A 24,990-nucleotide genomic window follows, 5' to 3' on the forward strand; every position below is an offset into this window, starting at 1 on the left:
TGAAGTTATATTTCTTTTAAATAAAAACATAATATTCGTGTGTTTGTAACTTAAAACTTATTAAATCTACTTTTGTAACATAATAATAATATTAAAAACATTTTGCAATGTTAAAAGCTATTTTTTAATTTTATTCTCTTTCGATTTTTTTGAAGTTATATATATTTTTTTCAAATGAAAACACAATATTCGTAAATTTGCTGAATTTAAACTTATTAAATTTATTTTAGTAACATAATAATAATAATAATCTTAAAAACATTTTGCAGTGTTGAAAATTATTTTTAACGTTTTCTCTCTCTCGATTGCTAAAGTTATATTTTTTTTCAATAAAAACATAATATTTGTGTGTTTGTAACAAAACTGAATTTAAACTTATTAAATCTATTTTTGTAACATTACAAACATTTTGCAATGTTAAAAACTATTTTTTAAACTTTTTTTCCCTTTTGATTAATGACATTTTTTTTTCAACAAAAAATTTTTCGTGTGTTTTATAACTTAAAAAGGGAATTTAAACTTATTAAATTAGTAACACAATAACAAAATTAAAATAATTAAACATTTTTCAATGTTAAAAACTATTTTTTACCTTTTATTCTTTCTCGAATGCTGAAGTTATATTTTTTGTAATACACTCCAATGCTTCTTTTATCAAATTACTTTTATCCATGAAATTTGGATAAATTGTTTGATAAACTAAAATTTGATTTTTTAGTTTTTCATTTAATTTTTCCGATAAATTTAATTCCTGTCTCAATTTTTCATTCTCGATTTGAAGAGACAAAATTTGTTTGGCTGATGATAAGTTTTCGTCCATTGAATCATTAGAGGTAATTTTTATTTCTACCGGTTTCTTATCTTCGGTTTCTTGAATAATTTCCTTTGTTTCAATGATAATTTCCACAATTTTTGAATCATTTTTTTCAAAATCGACGGGTTCAATTAATTTCGAATCTTCGCGTTGAATTATTTGTTCCACAAGTGTTTCTTCTTTGCTCATTAAATTTTCATTTTCTTCTTTCTGATTTTCGTCAATAATCTGGTTTGTCTCTGGAATCATTTTTTCAACTTTAGAATTTTCATTTTCAATAATTTTCTTTTCCTGTTGTAAGATTTTATTTTCGATAATTTTCTCTTCCTTTTGTAAGTTTTCATTTTGGATAATTTTATTTTCTTCTTGTAAGCTTTTATTTTCAATAATTTTCTTTTCCTGTTGTAAGATTTTATTTTCGATAATTTTCATTTCCTTTTGTAAGTCTTCATTTTTCATAATTTTCTTTTCCTTCTGTAAGTCTTCATTTTTGATAATTTTCTTTTCCTTTTGTAAGTCTACATTTTTCATAATTTTCTTTTCCTCTTGTAAGCTTTTATTTTCGATAATTTTCTTTTCCTTTTGTAAGTTTTCATTTTGGATAATTTTCTTTTCCTTTTGTAAGTCTTCATTTTTGATAATTTTCTTTTCCTCTTGTAAGCTTTTATTTTCGATAATTTTCTTTTCCTGTTGTAAGATTTTATTTTCGATAATTTTCTTTTCCTTTTGTAAGTCTTCATTTTTGATAAGTTTCTTTTCCTCTTGTAAGATTTTATTTTCAATAATTTTCTTTTCCTTTTGTAAGTTTTCATTTTGAATAATTTTCTTTTCTTCTTGTAAGCTTTTATTTTCAATAATTTTCTTTTCCTCTTGTAAGCTTTCATTTTTATCAATTTTCTCTGACAGTGATTCTTGTTTAATTTTTCTAATATTCTCAGAAATAACATTAATTTTTTCTCGTTGTTTTATAATTCCTTTACCTCGTTGAATTTTTATTTTCTTTCTGTCTTGAATTAAAATTTTCGAACAAACCTCATCAGATTGTAAATTATTTTTTTCGATTTTCTCATCTCCTTTTTTCTCAATGTTTAAACTTTCAGGGAGAACATTTATTTTTTCTGTATCGATTTCTTGTTTCTTTTCGATGATTTCCTCAGGAATCACTTCTTTAATTTTTAAAACACTTTCTTCACTATTCTTCGATTCTAAACGATTTTCATTAATTGTATCAGTCAATAAAATTTCATTTTCACTTTCGCAGATAATTTTCTCTGATTCATTTTCTTGATTTTTGTCAATTTTCACAATTTTTACCTTTGGAATTGTTTCTTTTGAATATTTTTCCTCAGTGTCAAAATGCATTTTTACAAATTTCAAATTTTCATTATCATTGTTAATTTTTTCCGTTAATATTTCTTTAATTTCAATATTTAAATTCGTGGGAATATTTTCCTTTGATTCATTTTTCAAATTCTTTTCAATATTCTCTTGAATTGCTTCTTCGGGGTTTACATTATTTTCATTAGATTCCAAATGAATATTTTCAAATTTCAAAAATTCTTTGGCATTAATTTTCTCCATCCCTTCACTTGAATTTTTCAATTTCCAATCGTAAGCAATTATATATTTATTTGAATACATTACACCTGTAGTTTCAAAATCTCGTTCTGGGCACAATGATCCAAATGGATTTTCTTCAAAAAATTCAAAATTCATGGATTTTTCAAAACTATCGCAAATCATTTTATGATTATTCTCAGCGCGTTCTTTAGTTCCAGCTGTGTGAATAAAGGGAACTTTTAATTTTTCCATTGCTAAAATTGTCTCTTTCGAAACTTTTTCCGACGTTGATAGTAATTTTTTTTCATAATGAATATTGAGATCAAATCCAATAATAAAGTCAGGTTTAATAAATTTATTACTCGAAAAATAATTGTCGTAATTTAAAGCGTGACCTTCAATTTTGATATTTCTTTTCATTTCAGAATTATTGATAACATCAATTTCAGGAAAATTACAAAATTCTTCATCGATAAATATTAATTTTAATTTTTCTATTTCATTGACTTGATAAAAATGAAATGCCCAAAGAAATTTTTTCTCAAAATTCACTTGTTTTGCACCAATTACATGAATTACGATTGCTGATGAATTTATTTTTTTGCTTAATTTTTCAATTGCATAGAATAAAGTCAATGGCGATGAGAGAAATGTGTTTGCGAATAATATTTTTGATAAATTATCACTTTTTACTGAAATTTCATTCATTGTTGGAGGTGTCAACATTTTCATCGATACTGGTAATTTTCCATTGAATAGTTTATCGGAAATTTCTTTCAATAATGAAAAAATTGTTTCAATAAAGCAGCCTTTATTGAATGTCAGTGGATTCGTAGACATTTTAAAAACAATTTTCAATTGTTGGCAAATTTTCTTGTGTTGAGGATCGTTTTTGTGTTTCTTGCAAAGAAATACCTATAGAGAAAACAAAAAAAAAACTATAGTTAAAAATAAAAAAATATTAAAAATAGTGTTTATTCAGAGTTTTTTTTTTAAATTATTAATAAGACGAAATCCCATTAAAATTTCATCGGGAAATTAATTGTAATTTTTATACAAACTAAATTCAAAAATTTATTTCACAAATTTTTTGTGATTTTTACTATATTACCAGAACTATTAAAATTTGAAAAATATTTTCTTAAATAAGTAAAAGATTTTTTAATAAATAAATTTTTATTTTTTAGTTCAATTTAAATTTGTTCATTATTAATACAAGCTTTGTATCGACTTTAAGATGCAAAAAAAAAGTCGTTTTAGTCGATTTACAATCCAAAAAAAATCGAGAATAATAAATTCATTTTATTAATTCCTTAATAAGAATAATTCTATAAGAATATTATCAATAAAATGTATTTCAAAAAATTTCAGAATCGAATTAAGACAAATTTTCAAAATTTTAATTAAATAAGACTAACTTTAAAAAAAAATTCTTAAAGTTCTATTTCAAAATTTTTTTTGAAGTCTAATTTAAGCAATTTTCTTAAATTGAAAACTTTATTTAATTTCAGACAATAATTAAATTTTACAGAATTGAAAATTTAACAATTAATTTTAGATCCAATATTTTTTAAAATAATTGAACTTCAAGTAATTTTTATTTTAACTTATTGGTGATTTCTGTTGAAGAATTTATTAGGAATTACAGTCAAAAATTGAAAATACTTTCAGATAACTGAATTTTCGAAGAATATTTTAAAAATCATTAAAAATAATTGAATTTTGGAAGAGTTATAGTGAAAATTTTTAAAACTTTAGAAAATTTTAGAAGGTTTCAAATTAAAATTGACGCTAAGTTTATTTGCTGTTTTTTTTTTTTTTTTTTTTTTTTTTTTTTTTAAATTTAAACAATTATTGAATTTCATAAAATTTTTAACTCAAAAATAGTTTAAGATAATTGAATTTGTGAATAATTTCATTAAAATTATTAAAAATAATTAATTTAGAGAAAAATTTTAGTTAAAAATTTGTTAAATAATTGAAATAAATAAAATCAGAAGAAGATCTATTTCTATTACTAAAAAATATGTATTTTATTTAATTTTTTTTTTAAATGTAAAAAAAAAATGTCGAAAAAATTGTGTTTTATTAAAATAAGTCGATAAAAGTCGTACAATTCGTGGCCTGTTGATGTTAAAAATTTTGATAATTTTATAAAAATTTAATTTTTAAAAATGGAAATTCTTTTTGTAACAAAAAAAAAAAAATAAATTAAAAATAATTTCATATTATAGTGAAAATAAAAGAAAAATTAAATCTTACCCCACATTCGCAACTTTTCAGCGAATTCGAGTTACAATCGTGACAAATTCCACAATTTTTTGGAAAAAGAAACATTTCCTCCTCAAATTTCGTCAATTTTTTTCCAATTTTCATTTGTACATCGTTCAATATTTCAATTCTCATGCGTAGCCATTCCTCAGGATCTGTAGTTGTTACATTAGAAAAAAGTTGTTTTCCAATCATTTTCTGTTGTAGACAACAAATTACATCACACAAATCTTTATGATGAATTTGATGTTGATTTTGATGTTTGCGATTGCAATAGGAAACAAATTTACAATGTTTGCAAATTATTTTCCCATCCATTTTATGACAAAAATGACAAATTTGATGATAATACGATGCGTCATTGTCAATAAATGAAAAAGTTTCATAAAAATTCTCATCATCAGGCAGAAGAATAGTTATAAATTGTGAATAACGACCTTTAATATCAACTGGTTGTTCTATTAAAGATGAAAAATCATTGTATCCATGGTAAATTTTTCGATAACTGGTAAATAAATTTAATGATTCAATTTCTGTTAGATTCTGAAGAAATGGAACCGTTATTAACAAAGGACAAGTAAATTTATTCGTTGTTGTCTTAAAATAATCAATTTTATGAAAAAAATCCATTATGTTCGAAGGTTGTAAATCGAAAACAGCAATTAAAGATGGTTCATCATTATCAGTGTATGATTGTTGATTTTCGATTATTAAATTTTTCTTCTTAATATTACAATCCTTGCAGAGATCAATTTGCAATTTCTTAGGATTTAAATTATCAGTTGGAAAGTAAATAATTTTCAAATTCTTTACATTTGGCAATAAGTGTAACAAAGTTTCCCAAAACTTCATGCTCATTATATTATCATCGTATTGTATTTTCAAGAAAATAATCAAATTTGAAGGAATATTACTGTATACTGTTTTCAATGCATTGAACAGTGTCAAAGGAATGCTGAATATTTCAGAAAGCAATGCTACTGAATTCTTGTTTAAATTGTCGAAAAATATTTTATTATGCTTTGTGTAGAATTCAAAAAATTCTTCCATTGATGTTGGAGTAGAATCATCGGATTTTAAAATTTTTAATCCATTAACAATTGATGTGACGAGTGATTTTAAATTTGGATCCATTATTGATGATGAGAAATTATTTTTAAAATCACTATCGATTCGACAATTTTTATCATGAATAGAATTGTTTGAATGAATTGTACAGAAACTTGTCATTAAACATTTAGGACAAGTTTTCAATTTATCCTGATTGGCTTCAAGACAAATGGAACATAATCGTGGATAATTGAGAAGATATAATTCATCTTCAGTTGGAGGTCGCTTTGATTTTTTCATTACTTCATGAATAATTTTCTCCTTTTCTTTAAACCAATTTGATGCAACAATATTTTCATAGATGTGCGATTTTTTTTGTGATTTTAAAATTTCGGATATTATTTTACAAAAATTTTTATGCTCTGAACGATGTTGCGTTTGATGTTCTTTGCAACAGTAAGAAATCATTTTGCATCCAGAACATCTTTTTAAATTTTTTCTTTCTTCACAAACGAAACATTTATATGGATAATGTCTCATCTCTGTTACTATGGATGATCGTATTTGATCCATATTTTTCAAATTTCACCTTTAATCTGAAATATGGAATTTTTAATTTTCTATTTAACAATATTCTTAATTAACAAAGTTTTTATTAGAGAAAATTTTAATTCCAACTAATTCTTATTTAACAGAATTTTCATTTATGAAAAATTCTACTTAGTTATTTTTTTTGTCAATTTTTATAGACATAAATATCGTTAAATTGAAATTATATTAATTTAAAATTTTTAAAAAGTATTAGAAAATTGTATCAAATAATTTTTATTTATATTAAAAAACCAAATATTTACACTGAAAAAAATTAATTAATTGTTATCCAAGTTTAAAAAATCATTTATTTGATTCAATAAATAGTATAGTAAATAATTATTTATTTAATGAATATAAGATATATCAACAAAGCTGAAGTACGCAACGTTTTTATGATAAACGATTTTTAAAGAAATAATTTTTTAAAATGAAAAATTCTATGATTTTTTGCTTTAAAAATATTTCCTGTAGTTTTCAATAATCAACAAATTATAAAAAAAATATTTTTTTGGCAAAAAATTATAGAATTTTTCATTTGAAAAAATTATTTCTTTAAAAATCGTTTATCATAAACGTTGCGTACTTCAGCTTCGTATATATCACATGCTTAATAATTGAGTGTGAAGGCCAAATTTTTAATTTGCATTTGCTTTGGGAAAAAAGTAAAAATTTTTTTTGAAATAGTTACTTTAATTTAGTCATAAAAAATTCCAAAAAATTAAAGAAATTTACTGACTTTTCCCTGACCATTTAAAGTCCCTGACTTTCCCTGACCGTTAGATACCCTGATTTAATATAATGAAGAACAAAAATTTATTTGATTCAAATAATCGCTTACTTGACTATTATTAAATAAATATTTTATTTCTATCAAATTAATTAAATGGTATTTGTTTTAAATACAGTTTATTTAATTCAAATAAAAATTTTTTGATTCAAGTAAATATTTATTTGATAATAGTCAAGTAATCGAGTATTTGAATCAAATAAATTTCTTTTTTCAGTGTAAAACAGTTCTTAAGTTAGTTTTGAAAATTTTGACTTCAAAAAAAAAATTAATTTATAAATTTAAATTTGAAATAAAAAACAAAATTTTATTCAACTGCCTCTACATAATTGATAGTAATTTCAGACTATTTTAAACTATTTACTGTGAATTAGTCAAAATTTTTAATTTACGAATTTAATTAATCACTTTTGAGTGATAAAATTTCAAAAAAAAACCGGATATTTACTTATCAAGAAATAATGTCTCTTTAAAAAACTACTGTTATTTATTTTCAGTTTTAAACTTGTTAAAATTTTCGTTTATTTCCTAATTTTCATTAAAATTGCATTAAAAAAATTAAAAAACATTGAATTTTAGGTTGAGTACATTTTTTCTACTTTTATTTTAATAATTTTCTATAATTACACTTTGAAATATATTTTTTATGAAAGTGTTTTAAATATTATGTAATTAATTTTTGTAAGTATAAGAAGAAAATATTTTTATATACTAAAAAAAAAAGATACATTTAGAATAATTATTTTATTAATTAAATTAGTCAGAACACAATTAATTGCTAATTAATTAGTTCAACCGAATACTGTAATTAAATTAATCAAAATTCTACTAATACAAATTTAAAATATAGAAGAGTGGAAATATAAAATAACATTTTGTTAACATAAAAAATATATTTCACGAAGAATAAATTCCCGAACTTAAAAAAAAATTTACTAGGGTTTTTCCTGTTATTTCCCGGTTGAACTAAATTCTCGGGGATTTCCCGGATTCGTGGTTCGTTAGACAATTTGAAAATGCATTGAAAAAATTTTTTCTTCGATCAAAAAAAAAAAAAAAAAAAGAAAAATAATAAATAAATTTGATTTTTTCTTTTTTTTTTAAAAAAAATTGATGTTTTACTATAAATATAGATGGGAAAAAAATGTGTATTTTTTACATAGAACCATTTCGTGAATTTTGGTTTATATATTTTTCATTTTGTTTGGTTAAAATTTTTTTTTTCTCAAAAATGCATTTTACTAATTGAAAAAGCGTAAGAAAAAACTATCGTCAAAAAATTTTTTTTAGTATTTAATGGAAAAAATTTACCTAAGCGTGAGCATGTTAATTTTTTTTTTAACCTTGATTACTTTACGTCAAATATCTTATAAATAAAATTTCCAATTGCAACAAAAAGTGAAATATTGTGTTTAAGTTTAAAGATCTTTTTTATTTTCTAAAAAAGTTATTTTTCAATATTTTTCTGTATGAGAATTTTCATTTTGCGTCTCTTGACTACGCAACATTATATATTTATTGTAAAAAAAGATTTTGGATATTTGAATGCATTAAAAAAAATAATCAATATTTTTTAGAAACTTGTAATTTATGTAAATTTACTATTATATGCTATTTATATATATTTATTGTATATAATAAATTACCTTTTTCAATAGAAGAATAAAATTCTTGGCGTCTCAAAAGAATCAGTGATCACCATATAAACCATCAGGGTTGTATAGCTATTTTAAATGACGCTTAACTTTAGGGTGCATTCACATTTTTTTTTATGTATTTCGACTCTTGTAGGGTGGAATGTCCGAAATGTGACAGTTTAAAAGTAATGTTTGTAATAATAACAAGCTAATTCCGATTTGTTGTCGAAACGATGCGCGCGCAACAGTTTTCAGTAGTCCAAGAATTTAGTTTCACTAATTAATGAAATACAATAAATAATTCATAATTCTTTTGAGGCCTTTGATAATTAAATATTTTTATTGTAATGGAGCGGTCACACCTCGGCTGCAGGAGCAGTTGCCCATGGCAACCGTGTAAAAGTAAGAGAGATAGAAGATTTTCCATCTCTCTTACTCTTACACGGTTGTCATTGGCAACTGCTCCTGCAGGCGAGATGTTACCGCTCCATGAGACTAGACGTGAGAAGTTTTACGTTATTCAAAAATTTACAATTACGTTTACGACACCACTGTGCTCAAGCCTAATGAACACAAAGAATGTTGTTGTAGAAGCAGCTTTAACTCTATTTGAAAATTGCTCTGCGCCGGCGCACAATGCCACTGGTAGCGCAGATTTGGACAACCTTGTCTCTTGAATCATGTTTTTGTATAGAGAGGTGAGAGCATGCTTTAGATCCTGTATCATTCCTGCATTAAACAGCTTGAAAGATCAAAACATTTAAATTTTGCTTTTATTTTTAATTTATTGAAATTAATAGTTAAAATTGTGTGCATATTATAAATAACTAAGAAACATTGAAAAATGAGTGCCGAAATGGGAATTGAAAAATTATCGATTAACGCCAATGGAGATGTTCAAAGTGAAGACGTTGTTACACCTTGGAATGTTGAAAGTACAGGAGCAAAAGGAATTGACTACGATAAACTTATTGGTAAAAAGAAAATTATTTATGTAGATTTATTTCTATTATTTATTTATTCTAAATTTTTTTCAGTTTTAATTTAAGAGTCTTTCATAGTGTGATTTATTGTCTAGTTTAGAATTTCTTTCACAAAAAAACAACACTTTATCTTTACAATTTTAAAACACCGGCAAAATAAAAAAATAAATTATTATAAAGTGCTTAAATATGTTCGTTTAAATAGATAAATAACCTCAAAAACAATGCGTCTCATATTAAAAAAAAAAAATAAATAAACGTTAAAAAATGTTACTGTTCATTTGCTTTGAAAGTGGTAAGAAAAAATTGGAATTTAAAAACATGTAAAAATTTACCATCTAAAACTTTCTAAAATTAAATAATTTCAATTATAATTCTTCAAAAATTCAATTATTTTTATTAATGATTTTTATAATATTTTTCGTAAATTCAATTATCTGAAAGCGTTTTTCAATTCTTTAATTTCTAATAAATTCTTCAGCAACAGAAATTACCAAAAATTTCAAAAATTTGAATGATTTATTGAAAATTAAATTAATTTCAAAAAATGTTATCTAAAATTATTTGTTAAATTATTGTCAATTCTGTCAAATTTAATTATTTTCTAAAAATTCAAAAAAATCTTTTGAAATTTAATTATTTCTAAAAATTTCTACTGTAACTCTTCCAAAATTCAATTATTTTTAATAATTTTTTTTTTTAAATTTAATTATTCAAAAAATGTTTAAATAAAAACTCTAAAATTGAATTGTTGTCAGAAATTTAAAAAAAAAAATTAAGAGCAATTTTATTTTATTTAATTACTTTTATTTGTAAAACAAAATTTCTAATACATATAATATAACCAAAATTATATTCTTATTTTGTATTTCGATAATAAATTTATTTTTACTGAACCAAAATTTTATTCTCTTCTTTCAAATTTAATAAAAAATAATATTTTGTAGTTTTAGTTTAGACGACAGAAATTCTGATACTTTTTTATTATTATTACTCAATGAATAATGCAAAAAAAGCAATTCAAACAAATTTTCATAAAATAATTTTCAAACATTATTAAAAGTTTAATTTAAATTTAAAAGCTTTTTTAAAAAATTAAATATAATTATAATTAAAATATTCCAACCCATTTTTTTGTTGGCAGTTTCAGTAAGAAATTTTATAAAATTAAAATGAAATATACAAAAAAAAATTTAGTTGGTAAAATATTTTTTGAACTAAATGATTAATTAGTTATTTTCTTTAATTTAATTTATTAAAAATTTAATAAAAAATTTTTAAATATCAACTTTACATTATTAAAGTACAAAAAAACGTTATTTAAACAAAGCTGAAGTACACAACGTTTATGATAAACGATTTTTAAAATGAAAAATTTTGTAATTTTTTGTCTAAAAAATATTTTTTTCTTATTTTGTTAATTAATGAAAATTACATGAAATATTTTTTAGGCAAACAATTAGAGAATTTTACATTTAAAAAATTTTTTTATTTAAAAATCATTTATTATTAATGTTGCGTACTTCGTTATTTTAAGATACCATCAGGGTGTCTAACGGTAAGGGAAAAGTCAGTGAATTTATTTAATTTTCTGAAATTTTTTTATAAATAAATTCAAGTAACTATTAGTTTCAAAAATTTTTTTTTACTTTTTTCTCAAAGCAAGTTGATAAAGTTTTAACTAAAAATGAAATTTTTCTTTAATAGAACGCTTTGGAAGCTCAAAAATCGATGATGAACTTCTTCAAAGATTCGAAAAAGTTACTGGACAAAAGCCACATCATTTTCTTCGTAGAGGAATATTTTTCTCACACAGAGATATGAATACAATTTTAAAATTATACGAAGAGGGAAAACCATTTTATCTTTATACAGGACGTGGTCCAAGTTCTGAGTCAATGCATCTTGGTCATTTGATTCCTTTTATGTTTTGTAAATGGTTGCAGGATGTTTTCGATGTTCCTCTAGTGATTCAATTAACTGATGACGAGAAATCAATTTGGAAAAATATCAAACTTGAAACTGCAATTGAACTTGCTTATTTAAATGCAAAAGACATTATTGCTTGTGGTTTTAATATTAAAAAAACTTTTATATTTTCAAATCTTGAACATATTGGCAATAATCCTGCCTTCTATCAGAATATGATAAGAATTCAAAAATGCGTCACATTTAATCAAGTTAAAGGAATTTTTGGATTTGGTGATAGTGATCCAATTGCAAAAATTTCCTTTCCTCCAACGCAAGCAGCGCCTGCTTTTTGCAGTACATTTCCATTTATTTTTAAAAATTCAAAAGCACACTGTTTGATTCCTTGTGCAATTGATCAGGATCCTTACTTTAGAATGACGAGGGATGTAGCTCCAAGAATTGGCTATCCAAAACCTGCATTATTACATTCCACATTCTTCCCTGCACTGCAAGGTTCAAAAACAAAAATGTCTGCCAGCGAAGATAACTCTGCCATTTTTCTAATTGATACACCAAAGAAGATTAAGGACAAAGTGAATAAGCACGCTTTTTCCGGTGGACAAGCAACTCTCGAGGAACATAGAAAACTTGGAGGAAACTGCGATGTTGATATCTCATACCAGTGGCTAACATTTTTCCTCGATGACGATGAGAAATTAGAAAAACTCAAAGTTGTAAGTAATTTTTTTATTTATTTTTATAATTGAAAAAAAATTTATTTACACAATGTAGCTACAAAGACATGTAAAAATTCAGCAACCCCATTTTATTTTTTCAAAAAATAATAATTTTTCTACCAATTTGTGCTGCAAAAATTTTACTTATATTTAAAAATAAACAATTTTTACAACGACCAGAACAAAAAGAAATTGACAACAATTTTCAAAAAATCTTTAATAATAAATTTTTCAAATTAAGTCAAATTTAAATTGAAAAAATTTTAACGCAGAAATATTCAATAATTATTTTTCAAAAACAAATTTTGTCCTGAATTGTGTGTACACTGAGAAAAATGATTTATTAAATTTTAAACTAATTTTCTTTTAAATCAAGTCCTTTAATGGTTAAAAGAATTAGTTTTATCGTAAAAGAAATCTTAAATTTAAAAATATTTTAATTTTTCTTGAATTGACGTATGTATATCAAACATGATGATTTTGAAAAATATAACTTCAATCATTTATTTTACTAACAGGCCATGAATTATACGACTTATTCTAATTTTTTTGTTTTTTTTTTTTTTTTTGTTTTTGAAAATACGACTTTTTTCGGCTTTATTTTACATTTTTTTTACAAAATTTTAAAACAAAATACCGTCTTTTTTAGTATACAATGCAGATATTCTTTATTTCAATTATTTGACAAATTTTTAACTAAACTTCTTCTCTAAATTAATTATTTTTAATAATTTTAATGGAATTCTTCACAAATTCAATTATCTTCAATTATTTTTCATTTACAAATTTTATGAAATTCAACAATTATATATTATACAATAATAAAATTCTTGGTCTGTCCTTCTGTCCTAACTTGAAGTTGGCGTTTTCTGATTTCACGTGTTTTTTTGAATAGTAATCTTATGACGTGTCAAATTTTGACAATTCTTTTTCTCATTTTTGCCAAAGTTGTATAATTGTGTTTCCAAATTTCGGAATAAGTTTCTTTAAAATTCCAAATTCCAAAATTCAATTCACGAAGCTGAAGTACACAACCTTTACCAACGAAATTTTTTTTAAAGTTGTATATTGATTCAAAAATTGTATACAAATACAAAAAATTTATGATGAGCAAAAAAGATGCGCCAGGAAATTTCGTACAAGATAGTAATTAGAAAAAAATTTATTTTTAAGGTACCAGGGGCCAACGAATACCTATTAAATATTAATTATAAAAACACAGGCCTCGAATCAACTTAAAGACACAAAAAGTCGTTTCAGTCGATTTATATTCCAAAAAAAGTGGATTTGTTTTTTATTTTAACAAAAATATTTTACAGATTTTTAATAAAAATTTTTTTTTTAATAATAATCCTTTTCAAAGGGTTAAAGTTGAAATTTTTAGAAATAATTAAATTTCAAAAGATATTGTTAATTTTCAAACAATTATTAAATTTTACAGAACTAAAAATAATTTATCAAACAATTTTTGGAAAACATTTTTTAAATTTAATTGAATTTTCAAAGATTTAAAATTGAGATTTTTGAAATTAATTGAAACTTTAAGTTTAAAAAAATTTTAGATGATTTCACTAAAAATTTATTAGAAAATGCGGACAAAATACAAGAATTTGAAAATCATTTTTAATTGAAAAATGGTTTCAGATAGTTGAAATTTCAAAGAATATTATTAAAATAGTTAAAAATAATTGAATTTCCTTAGAGTTATAATTGAAATTATTGAATTTCAAAAAAAAAATTTCGATGGAAAATTTTAGAAATAATTAAATTTTAGATGCTTTTAAATTAAAATTATTGAAAATGCAATTAATTTTGAATTCAAATTTTTGTGAATAATTAAATTTTATTTGATTTTAAATTAGAAAAATAATTGAATTTCACTTCATTTTGAATTGAAAATTTTGGGAAATAATTGAATTTTAATTGAAAGTTTGGATAATAATTTAATTTAAGTTCATTTTTGATTGAAAATTTGGATAATTAATTTTGAATAGAAATTTTAGAAAATAATTGAATTTTATTTCATTTTAAATTGAAAAAAAATTGAATCCTTTTCGAAGGGTTAAAGTTGAAATTGTTAGAAATAATTAAATTTCAAAAGATATTGTTAATTTTCAAACAATTATTAAATTTTACAGAACTAAAAATAATTTTCGATGGAAAATTTTGGATAATTATTGGATTTTTAATTGATTTTGAATTAAAATTTCTTGTAATAGTTGAATTTTAGTTTATTTTGAATCGAAATTTTTAAAAAATAATTCAATTTTGTTGTGATATTTTTTTTTAAATTATAAACAATTGTTAAATTTCATAAAAATTTGAATTGAAAAATAATTTTGATATAATTGAATTTGTGATGTATTTCATTAAAATTATTAAAAATAATTAATTTAGTGAAGAATCATTTTAGTTCAAAATTTGTTAAATAATTGAATTGAAGAAGATCTGAAGAAGATCTACATTTTATACTAAAAAAATGTATTTTATTTACATTTTTTTTCAAATGTAAAAAAAAATGTCGCATTTTATTAAAATAAGTCGATAAAAGTCGTATTTCTGAAAAAAGTCGGAAAAAGTCGTATAATCCGAGGCCTGTAAACATATAATTTTCATTATTATCATTTAATATGTACAAACAATTAAATAATCAATTTGGCGCGCTTGCGCGCGTTTAATTTTGCTAGTTGTTTATAATTTTAAAAAAATCAAATAAAATTACCAAAAATTTCAATTTAAAATCTTTTAAAATTTAATTATTTCTAAAAATTTCAATTAAAACTTTTTCCAAAATTTAATGATTTGAAATAATTTTTTATAATATTCTTCAAAAATTCAATTATTTGGAAACATTTCACAGTTAAAAACTTTTGAAATTCAATTTTTTTCTATAATTTCTAATAAATACTTCATCAACAGAAATCACCAAAAATTTTAATTAAAAATCACTTGAAGTTCAATTATTTTCAAAAATCTGAATTCTAAATTTTTAAAAATTCAATTACTTTTAAAAAATGTTATCTTAACTACATAAATTTGATTAAAATTAAAAAATCGGTTTTTTTTGTACCTTAAAGTCGATCCATAGCCTGCATTAATAATGAAAAAAATTTAAATTGAATTAAAAAATTGATGATTTAATTGACCTAAGCTTGAATTTATCAAAATTTTTAACGATTTACAAATTATTTACCTGGATCAAATTTCAATAAATCTAAATTTAAATTAGTTGAAGAATTTATTGATTAAAATTGTAATCGATCTAAATTTAAATTTATTCTAATAATTCTAATCTGTTTATTAATTAATCCTTTCAAAATTTAATTTATCCAAATTTTAATCAGTTCAATATTTAATTGATACAAATTACAATTTAATTACATTTTATTAAATTCCAGTTTTAGTTGGTTTAATAGATTAGATAAGATTAGATTTTATTTCTTCATTGTACACTTTTTAAGTTTTACAATATAATTTCCCCTTATTTATAACAATTAAATTGTTGTAATATAAAGTCCAAATAAGTATATATTAGTTGATTTAATATTTATTTCATTAAAATTATAATTTAATTAAATTTTAATCGATTCAAATTTTAATTCAATCTAAATTTAAATTTCATGTCATCCAACTTTCAGTCAATTCTATTTTTTATTTGTCAAAACAAATTCATTAATTAAAATTTGAATAAAATGAAAATTTAATTGATTGATACTCCAAATTAACAAAATTTCAATCTATATCTAAAGAATAATCGATTTAAATTAATTATTTTTTCTTTTTCAGGGATATACGTCTGGAGAAATCTTGACTGGTGAATTGAAAAAGGAATTAATTGAAGTTTTGCAAAAACTTGTAGGCGCTCATCAGGAAAATAGAACAAAAGTAACAGACGAAATTGTAAAAGAGTATATGACACCCAGAGATCTTGGCTTTGTTACGAAGAAATAACATTTTTAGATTTATAATTAATAAATTACAATTTTTTTTTGCATGTAAATTTATATTTAAACAAAAATTTTGAAGTTTTTAAAAGGATTTAACAATTGTTAATGACTATTAGATTAAACATAAAAAAAGTTTATTTTTTAATTTAAAAAATATTTTTCTTTGTAAAGAAATACTTTTAAAAAAATATTTCAATCTGCTATTTTGTACTAAGTTTACATAAACTTAAAAAAAAATGTTCTTTTTATTATGAGTTGTTTTACTTATTCTTGTCAAAGTCTTAACTTGTACAAAAAATTTGTTTTACAATCTTAAAACCTAATTGTTTAAATAGTTTTTGTGATCAGTTGTGTAAAACTCATTAACTAATTTTCAGATACCTAAAAAAAAATATTAAATTTGTTAAAACAAATTATTTTATAAAGTGGAGAGACTGTTGAAGACTTATTAGGAATAAGAAATTTAATCTTTATTCTTTAACTTATTCTTTTAATAAGTATTGCTTAGAACTCATCAAGCGAGAGTTATAAATTTTGATTAAAAGTTAGTCGAATATTAGGTTTTTAATTAAAACTAATCATGAGCAGTTAAGATGTCAATTATTGATTAACTTTTAATTTTTATTTGTATAATCACCTCAAAGTTTCTATAATGTATGAAAATTTAGTTTTATTTTTTGTAAACATTGGATTTTACTAATAAAACTAGAATGTTTATTATCAATTGTTTTCTTAGTTACTGTAATTTAAAAAAAATAAAAGTAATTATATTTTTTATTTGAAGGTCATTTATTTTTTTTAATACTATTTTAAATATTGGTTTTTCCACTGAATTTTATTTAAGAACTAGCAAAATTAAACGCGCGCAAGCGCGTCAAATTGAGTATTTAATTGTTTGTTATAAAGAAATTAAAGATTAATATTATCAATAATAATTTAATTTATTAGAAGATTATTACATATTAAATGATAATAATAAAAATTATATGTTTCCAGGCCTCGGATTATACGAATTTTTCCGACTTTTTTCAAAAATACGACTTTTATCAACTTATTTTAATAAAATGCGACATTTTTTTTACATTTGAAAAAAAATGTAAATAAAATACATTTTTTAGTATAAAATGTAGATCTTCTTCAGATCTTCTTCAATTCAATTATTTAACAAATTTTGAACTAAAATGATTCTTCACTAAATTAATTATTTTTAATAATTTTAATGAAATACATCACAAATTCAATTATATCAAAATTATTTTTCAATTCAATTTTTTATGAAATTTAACAATTGTTTATAATTTAAAAAAATATATCACAATAAAATTGAATTATTTTTTAAAAATTTCGATTCAAAATAAACTAAAATTCAATTATTTTCAAAAATTTCAATTCAAAATCAACTAAAATTCAATTGTTTTCTAAATTTAAATTCAAAATCAACTAAAATTTAACTAAAATAAAATTATTTTCCAAAATTTTAATTGAAATTTAATTATTTAAAAAATTTTCAATTTAAAATAAATCAATTACTTTCAATTGAAAATGAACTGAAATTCAATTATTTTCCAAATTTAAAATCAAATAATATTTAATTATTCTCAAAAATTTGAATTCAAAATTAATTGAATTTTCAATAATTTGAATTTAAAAGCATCTAAAATTTAATTATTTCTAAAATTTTCCATCGAAAATTTTTTTTTTTTGAAATTTAATAATTTCAATTATAACTCTAAGGAAATTCAGTTATTTTTAACTATGTTAATAATATTCTTTGAAATTTCAACTATCTGAAACCATTTTTCAATTAAAAATGATTTTCAAATTCTTGTATTTTGTCCGCATTTTCTAATAAATTTTTAGTGAAATCATCTAAAATTTTTTTAAACTTAAAGTTTCAATTAATTTCAAAAATCTCAATTTTAAATCTTTGAAAATTCAATTAAATTTAAAAAATGTTTTCCAAAAATTGTTTGATAAATTATTTTTAGTTCTGTAAAATTTAATAATTGTTTGAAAATTAACAATATCTTTTGAAATTTAATTATTTCTAGAAATTTCAACTTTAATCCTTCGAAAAGGATTATTATTAAAAAAAAAATTTTTTATTTAAAAATCTGTAAAATATTTTTGTTAAAATAAAAAACAAATCCACTTTTTTTGGAATATAAATCGACTGAAACGACTTTTTGTGTCTTTAAGTTGATTCGAGGCCTGTGTTTTTATAATTAATATTTAATAGGTATTCGTTGGCCCCTGGTACCTTAAAAATAAATTTTTAAAAATAAATTTTTTTCAAATTACTATCTTGTACGAAATTTCCTGGCGCATCTTTTTTGCTCATCATAAATTTTTTGTATTTGTATACAATTTTTGAATCAATATACAACTTTAAAAAAAATTTCGTTGGTAAAGGTTGTGTACTTCAGCTTCGTGAATTGAATTTTGGAATTTGGAATTTTAAAGAAACTTATTCCGAAATTTGGAAACACAATTATACAACTTTGGCAAAAATGAGAAAAAGAATTGTCAAAATTTGACACGTCATAAGATTACTATTCAAAAAAATACGTGAAATCAGAAAAGGCCAACTTCAAGTTAGGACAGAAGAACAGACCAAGCATTTTATTATTATATAATTGTTCCTTGTTAAAAACCCCTCACGGTGAGCTTGAAAAAAATTTTTTAAAAAACTAATTTTAAAAATTTTTAAAATACTAAATCAAAATTTAATTTAAGGGTGTCGAAAGGTCTCTGAAATTCTTTGACAAGGAGAAACAGGGTTGACATAGATTTGGAAAACCTGAAATTGGCATGGAAATTTTTTTTAGTCATGGAAAACCTTAATAACCTGGAAATGGCAGAGAATTTTATGAAATATAGTTCTGAAAATTTAATTTCCTTTATTTGAATCGAGAAAATCTCAAGTTTCTAAGTTGACATTACAACTTTTTTGTTTTAAATTTAGTGCTTAAAGTTGAAATCAACATGAAGTTTTTAAATTTTAATCTCTATTGGTCAAAAATGTTCTCTTACATAATACGGTTCATTATTTCAGTAATTTCATTATGTAGTACAAATTTCCAGTGGAACGAATCTTATAATTGAACTAATTTTTATTCAGCGAAAGTTTATAGAGTGGAATTAATAAATTGATACTAATTCAACTGGCCTCAAATTGTACGACTTTTTCAACTTTTTTCAATGAATGCGACTTTTTTTCAGATAAAATGAGATTTATTTCGGTTTTTATAGAGTAAAAAATAACTAATCGATTTATTTATTGAATTTCTTGAAAATTCTTCTAACTTAAAAATTATTTTCATTATTTGACTCAACAATTTACCAGTAATAATTGATCTTAAGTATAAATTTTTATAAAACTAATTTTTAGTTTGTGACAATTTCAACTCAAAAATTTCATTGAAAATCTGAAAAAAATTTCTATAAATTTACTTTAAATAAATAAACAAATAAATAAAACTTAAGAATAGTTCAGAAAAAAGAATCATGAATTTTCTTTTTAATCTAAAGATCATGAAAATTTTTCTCAGTTAAATTCTGAAAAATTCTAAATAACATTTTTTTAAGAATATTTTCATGAATTATTATTAATAAAGAATTCTATTTTATTTATCACAAATATTTGGTTTGTTATTGAGTTTTTATATGATAAAGTAATACATAAAATTTATTTTTGTATAATTTTTGAAAATTTAATTATTTTAAAACTTTTTTAAATTATTTGACTCAATTTATGAAGAATTGACGTTATATAATTTTTTTAAAAAAAAGACTGAAAGTTTAAGGCGATTTTAACTCGGAAATTGTATTGAAAATTTGAATTAAAAAAGTTTCCATAAAATTTTTAAGAAAAAAGAAACCTGAATTTTTTTTTAAATCTAAAAATACTTAATAAAAATATTAAATGTATTAAGAATTATAAAATCGACTTTTTCAACTTTTTTTGTAATGTAATACGACGAAAACTATTTTTTTGTGCCTTAAAGTTGATCCGAAGTCTGATTCAATCGAATTTTCATTTCGTATAGAGTTTTTATTTAAGATTATTTCTATCTATTAATTGAAAATTAGTTGAAATAAAAATTTGGCTAAATAAAAGTTGTGCTGAATAAGAATTAAGATAAGTCAAAATTCGATTAAATAAAAATTCAGATAAGTAAAATTAAATCAATACAAAAATTCAATTAAATAAAAATTTCATTAATCATAAATTCTTTGAAATAAATATCTGTGAAAATTCTGTTACATATAAATTTTGTTGATCAAAATTATTATTTTTTGTTATTTTTTACTTTACACGCATCTAATAAAAAATTTAAGAATAAGAAAAATCGAACAAATTTCATACAGAGTACAGTTATTTTTCGTCTTCTATATATAGTTGTAATGAACAGCTAGTAAATATTGTACAAAAAATTGTCGTCTCTACCATAGAGGAGAGAACAAAGTTACTGAATTAATATTCATTCAAAACTCATTAAAATAGTGTTTCTACGAAATAATATGTATGATATAAATATTCAATCTATAGATTAAAAATGATTTATTAATTAAACTTAAACTTTGAATACACAAATGAGAATTGTCCTATAAAAAAAAACTTATAATTAAAATGGGGAATTTTGATTTTCATTAACAATTTTTTATGTAACTTATTCTGTTTAAACAGATGTTATTGACAATGGGTTAAATTGTTTTTTATGCCAATCAACTAATATAAAAGGATGATTGAGACATGTGCTAAGAAAAAAAAAACTTTTGCAAAAAAAGATTTTAATTTACAATTTTGTAAAAAATTGATTTAGTTAATAAATTTTATATAAATACAAAAATTTATTTAATTATACAAAAATCAATATATATATATATATAAAACTGATAACATGCGTTTCTTAATACTTTTCTTCATCTGCTTAATTGTTTATAAGGGTGAAGGTCTCAATACCAGACAATTTAGTAATGAAACAGAAGCAGCTTGTAAGTTGAATTTTTTTTTTTATTCAAAACCATAATTTTATAAATTTAATTTTTTTGAAAGTGAAAAAAATAATTAATTATTACTATACTTTGTTTTTTTTGTAATTGACCGTATTAATTATATAATAATAAAATGCTTGGTCTGTTCTTCTGTCCTAACTTGAAGTTGGCCTTTTCTGATTTCACGTATTTTTTTGAATAGTAATCTTATGACGTGTCAAATTTTGACAATTCTTTTTCTCATTTTTGCCAAAGTTGTATAATTGTGTTTCCAAATTTCGGAATAAGTTTCTTTAAAATTCCAAATTCCAAAATTCAATTCACGAAGCTGAAGTACACAACCTTTACCAACGAAATTTTTTTTAAAGTTGTATATTGATTCAAAAATTGTATACAAATACAAAAAATTTATGATGAGCAAAAAAGATGCGCCAGGAAATTTCGTACAAGATAGTAATTTGAAAAAAATTTATTTTTAAAAATTTATTTTTAAGGTACCAGGGGCCAACGAATACCTATTAAATATTAATTATAAAAACACAGGCCTCGAATCAACTTAAAGACACAAAAAGTCGTTTCAGTCGATTTATATTCCAAAAAAAGTGGATTTGTTTTTTATTTTAACAAAAATATTTTACAGATTTTTAAATAAAAAATTTTTTTTTTAATAATAATCCTTTTCGAAGGGTTAAAGTTGAAATTTCTAGAAATAATTAAATTTCAAAAGATATTGTTAATTTTCAAACAATTATTAAATTTTACAGAACTAAAAATAATTTATCAAACAATTTTTGGAAAACATTTTTTAAATTTAATTGAATTTTCAAAGATTTAAAATTGAGATTTTTGAAATTAATTGAAACTTTAAGTGATTTTTAATTAAAATTTTAGATGATTTCACTAAAAATTTATTAGAAAATGTGGACAAAATACAATAATTTGAAAATCATTTTTAATTGAAAAATGGTTTCAGATAGTTGAATTTTCAAAGAATATTATTAAAATAGTTAAAAAATAATTGAATTTCCTTAGAGTTATAATTGAAATTATTAAATTTCAAAAAAAAAATTTTCGATGGAAAATTTTAGAAATAATTAAATTTTAGATGCTTTTAAATTCAAATTATTGAAAATTCAATTAATTTTGAATTCAAATTTTTGAGAATAATGAAATTTTATTTGATTTTAAATTTGGAAAATAATTGAATTTCAGTTCATTTTCAATTGAAAGTAATTGATTGATTTTAAATTGAAAATTTTTTAAATAATTGAATTTCAATTAAAATTTTGGAAAATAATTTTATTTTAGTTAAATTTTAGTTCATTTTGAATTTAAATTTAGAAAACAATTGAATTTTAGTTGATTTTGAATTGAAATTTTTGAAAATAATAGAACTTTAGTATATTTTGAATTGAAATTTTTGAAAATATTTGAATTTCAATTAAAATTTTGAAAAATAATTGTGTTTTAGTTAACTTTTAGTTGATTTTGAATTTAAATTTGGAAAATAATTGAATTTTAGTTGATTTTGAATTGAAATTTTTGAAAAAAATTGAATTTTAATTAATTTAGAATTAAAATTTTCGAATAGAATTGAATTTTAGTTGATTTTGAATTGGAATTTTAGAAAATAATTGAATTTCAATTGAAATTTTGAATAATAATTTAATTTAAGTTCATTTTTGATTGAAAATTTGGATAATTAATTTTGAATAGAAATTTTAGAAAATAATTGAATTTTATTGCATTTTAAATTGAAAACTTGGTAAATAATTAAATTTTAAATTGAAAATTTTGGATAATTATTGGATTTTTAATTGATTTTGAATAAAAATTTCGGGTAATAATTGAATTTTAGTTTATTTTGAATTGAAATTTTTAAAAAATAATTTAATTTTATTGTGAAATTTTTTTTTAAAATTATAAACAATTGTTAAATTTCATAAAAATTTTAATTGAATTTGTGATGTATTTCATTAAAATTATTAAAAATAATTAATTTAGTGAAGAATCATTTTAGTTCAAAATTTGTTAAATAATTGAATTGAAGAAGATCTGAAGAAGATCTACATTTTATACTAAAAAAATGTATTTTATTTACATTTTTTTTCAAATGTAAAAAAAATGTCTCATTTTATTAAAATAAGTCGATAAAAGTCGTATTTTTGAAAAAAGTCGTATAATACGAGTAATACTATACTGTTATCAAAAGCTCTATTTTATGTTAATTTAAATTTAAATTATTATTTTTGTAAATTTCAGTATATTGTACGCAGCCTTCTGAATTTTTGGCAAATTATTTCATTTGTACTGGATATAGGAGTGTAGAATTTTTCGATAGAATTGTTCATGGTGCAAGTAAGTCAAATTTTTAAAATAATAAAACTATAAAATTCAAAATTTAATTTTAATTATTGGATTAAAATTTCTCAAACGCATCGTCTAAAATTTTCAAAAATTAATTAATTATTAATGTAAAATTTTTTTTTTTTTTTTTACTTTTAATGTGATCAAAATAAGTTTCTGAAATTATTACAAAAAAACATTTTCTTGTTAAATTTAAAGTTTTATCAATTTAAAATCCAGTCAACTGGAGGCTGCCTTTTTTGTGAACATTTTTAAAATAGAAAATTTTTCATACAAAGAAATTCATCATGAATTTAGAAAATTTTTGAAACAAGTGTTTAAAGAAAAAAATTAATAATTTGATATAAATAATATTAATTGTGAATAACGATAACAAAAAAATTTTGTTTTCTAATAATTTCAAAAACTTATTTTCATTACACTAGGAGTAAAAAATGATTATTGAAAATTAATTTCTTTAATTTTAGATAATTATTATTATTTAAATTAATTTTCTTTCTTTCTTAGGCTATTGTTTAGATGAAGTTGTAATAGATGATGTATCTTATTATTATTGTTCATCAAGAATGCCGATTCCAGATGGTCCGCTGTATAGAAATTACTAATATATTATAAAATAATTGAAAATAACAATAATGTACAATATAGTATAACTCTTTCCTAATAAATATTTATTTATAAAATCCAAATTTTAGTTCTCTAAAATTTTTCAAAATGTGTTTATTTTAAAAGAGAAAATTATAATTCTGTACAAACTATTATATACTCTTTAAATTGAATAATTTTTTTTAAAAATTATATTTGAATCAAAATGCTTGCTTTTTTATAAAACTTCATTTTTTTGTTTACTTTTTAAAGATAATTATTTATTGTAATGTTAATTTAAAAAAATTTTATTTTTTTTATATTTAGAGATAATCCAGTGATTATTAAAATTAATTTAATATATTCAACAATTGATGTTGAAATAGGTGTGAAAACTTCAATAAATTTTTAATTTAAATACATTATTCTTTGAATTCTTGAATGAAATAAAAACATTTGCGTCTTCTAATAAAGTATCTTATACATATATTATATAGTTTATAAGGAAATCCGTTCATTTTATTATGTTAATGAGAACTATATATTTATTAATAGAACAACTGTACTAATAAATTTCATTTTGTTCAATCAAATGGAATAAATATAGGTATGTAAAATATTTTATCTTTGGCTTTAGTTTTTATTAATTTCATTTGGAAATTATGAAAAATGATAAGATGCATTTATAATTAAATATGTAAAATATTAAATTATTACATTATTAAGCTAAACTAGTGTTTTTTTAATAA

General features: G+C 21.0%; 2 protein-coding genes across 2 annotated transcripts; one reads left to right on the forward strand and one right to left on the reverse strand.

Moving 5' to 3' along the window:
- Positions 1-210: 210 nt before the first annotated feature.
- LOC127284940 (reticulocyte-binding protein homolog 2b-like) lies at positions 211-8,784 on the reverse strand. The gene is made up of 3 exons (XM_051310667.1): positions 8,723-8,784; positions 4,637-6,291; positions 211-3,289 (listed from the first exon to the last, which is right to left on the reverse strand). Exons 2-3 carry the CDS (start codon positions 6,266-6,268, stop codon positions 596-598), a joined length of 4,326 nt encoding a protein of 1,441 aa, XP_051166624.1. The 5' UTR covers positions 6,269-6,291; positions 8,723-8,784; the 3' UTR covers positions 211-595.
- Positions 8,785-9,379: 595 nt separating this feature from the next.
- LOC127284954 (tryptophan--tRNA ligase, cytoplasmic) lies at positions 9,380-17,068 on the forward strand. The gene is made up of 3 exons (XM_051310684.1): positions 9,380-9,687; positions 11,404-12,341; positions 16,131-17,068. Exons 1-3 carry the CDS (start codon positions 9,558-9,560, stop codon positions 16,293-16,295), a joined length of 1,233 nt encoding a protein of 410 aa, XP_051166641.1. The 5' UTR covers positions 9,380-9,557; the 3' UTR covers positions 16,296-17,068.
- Positions 17,069-24,990: the final 7,922 nt, after the last annotated feature.

The sequence above is a fragment of the Leptopilina boulardi genome, unplaced genomic scaffold (genome assembly GCF_019393585.1).
Source record: "Leptopilina boulardi isolate dan_hultmark-lab unplaced genomic scaffold, ZJU_Lbou_2.1 LbouV2_327, whole genome shotgun sequence".
Lineage (NCBI taxonomy): Eukaryota > Metazoa > Arthropoda > Insecta > Hymenoptera > Figitidae > Leptopilina > Leptopilina boulardi.

Excerpts from the sequence above, each read along its gene's own strand:
- LOC127284954 (XM_051310684.1), top strand. The coding sequence starts at position 9,558 with ATGAGTGCCGAAATGGGAATTGAAAAATTATCGATTAACGCCAATGGA. Across the intron at positions 9,688-11,403 it reads TGACTACGATAAACTTATTG|AACGCTTTGGAAGCTCAAAA; the intron begins GTAAAAAGAAAA and ends TTTCTTTAATAG. Across the intron at positions 12,342-16,130 it reads AATTAGAAAAACTCAAAGTT|GGATATACGTCTGGAGAAAT; the intron begins GTAAGTAATTTT and ends TTTCTTTTTCAG.
- LOC127284940 (XM_051310667.1), bottom strand. The coding sequence starts at position 6,268 with ATGGATCAAATACGATCATCCATAGTAACAGAGATGAGACATTATCCA. Across the intron at positions 3,290-4,636 it reads TGAAAAGTTGCGAATGTGGG|GTATTTCTTTGCAAGAAACA; the intron begins GTAAGATTTAAT and ends TTTTCTCTATAG.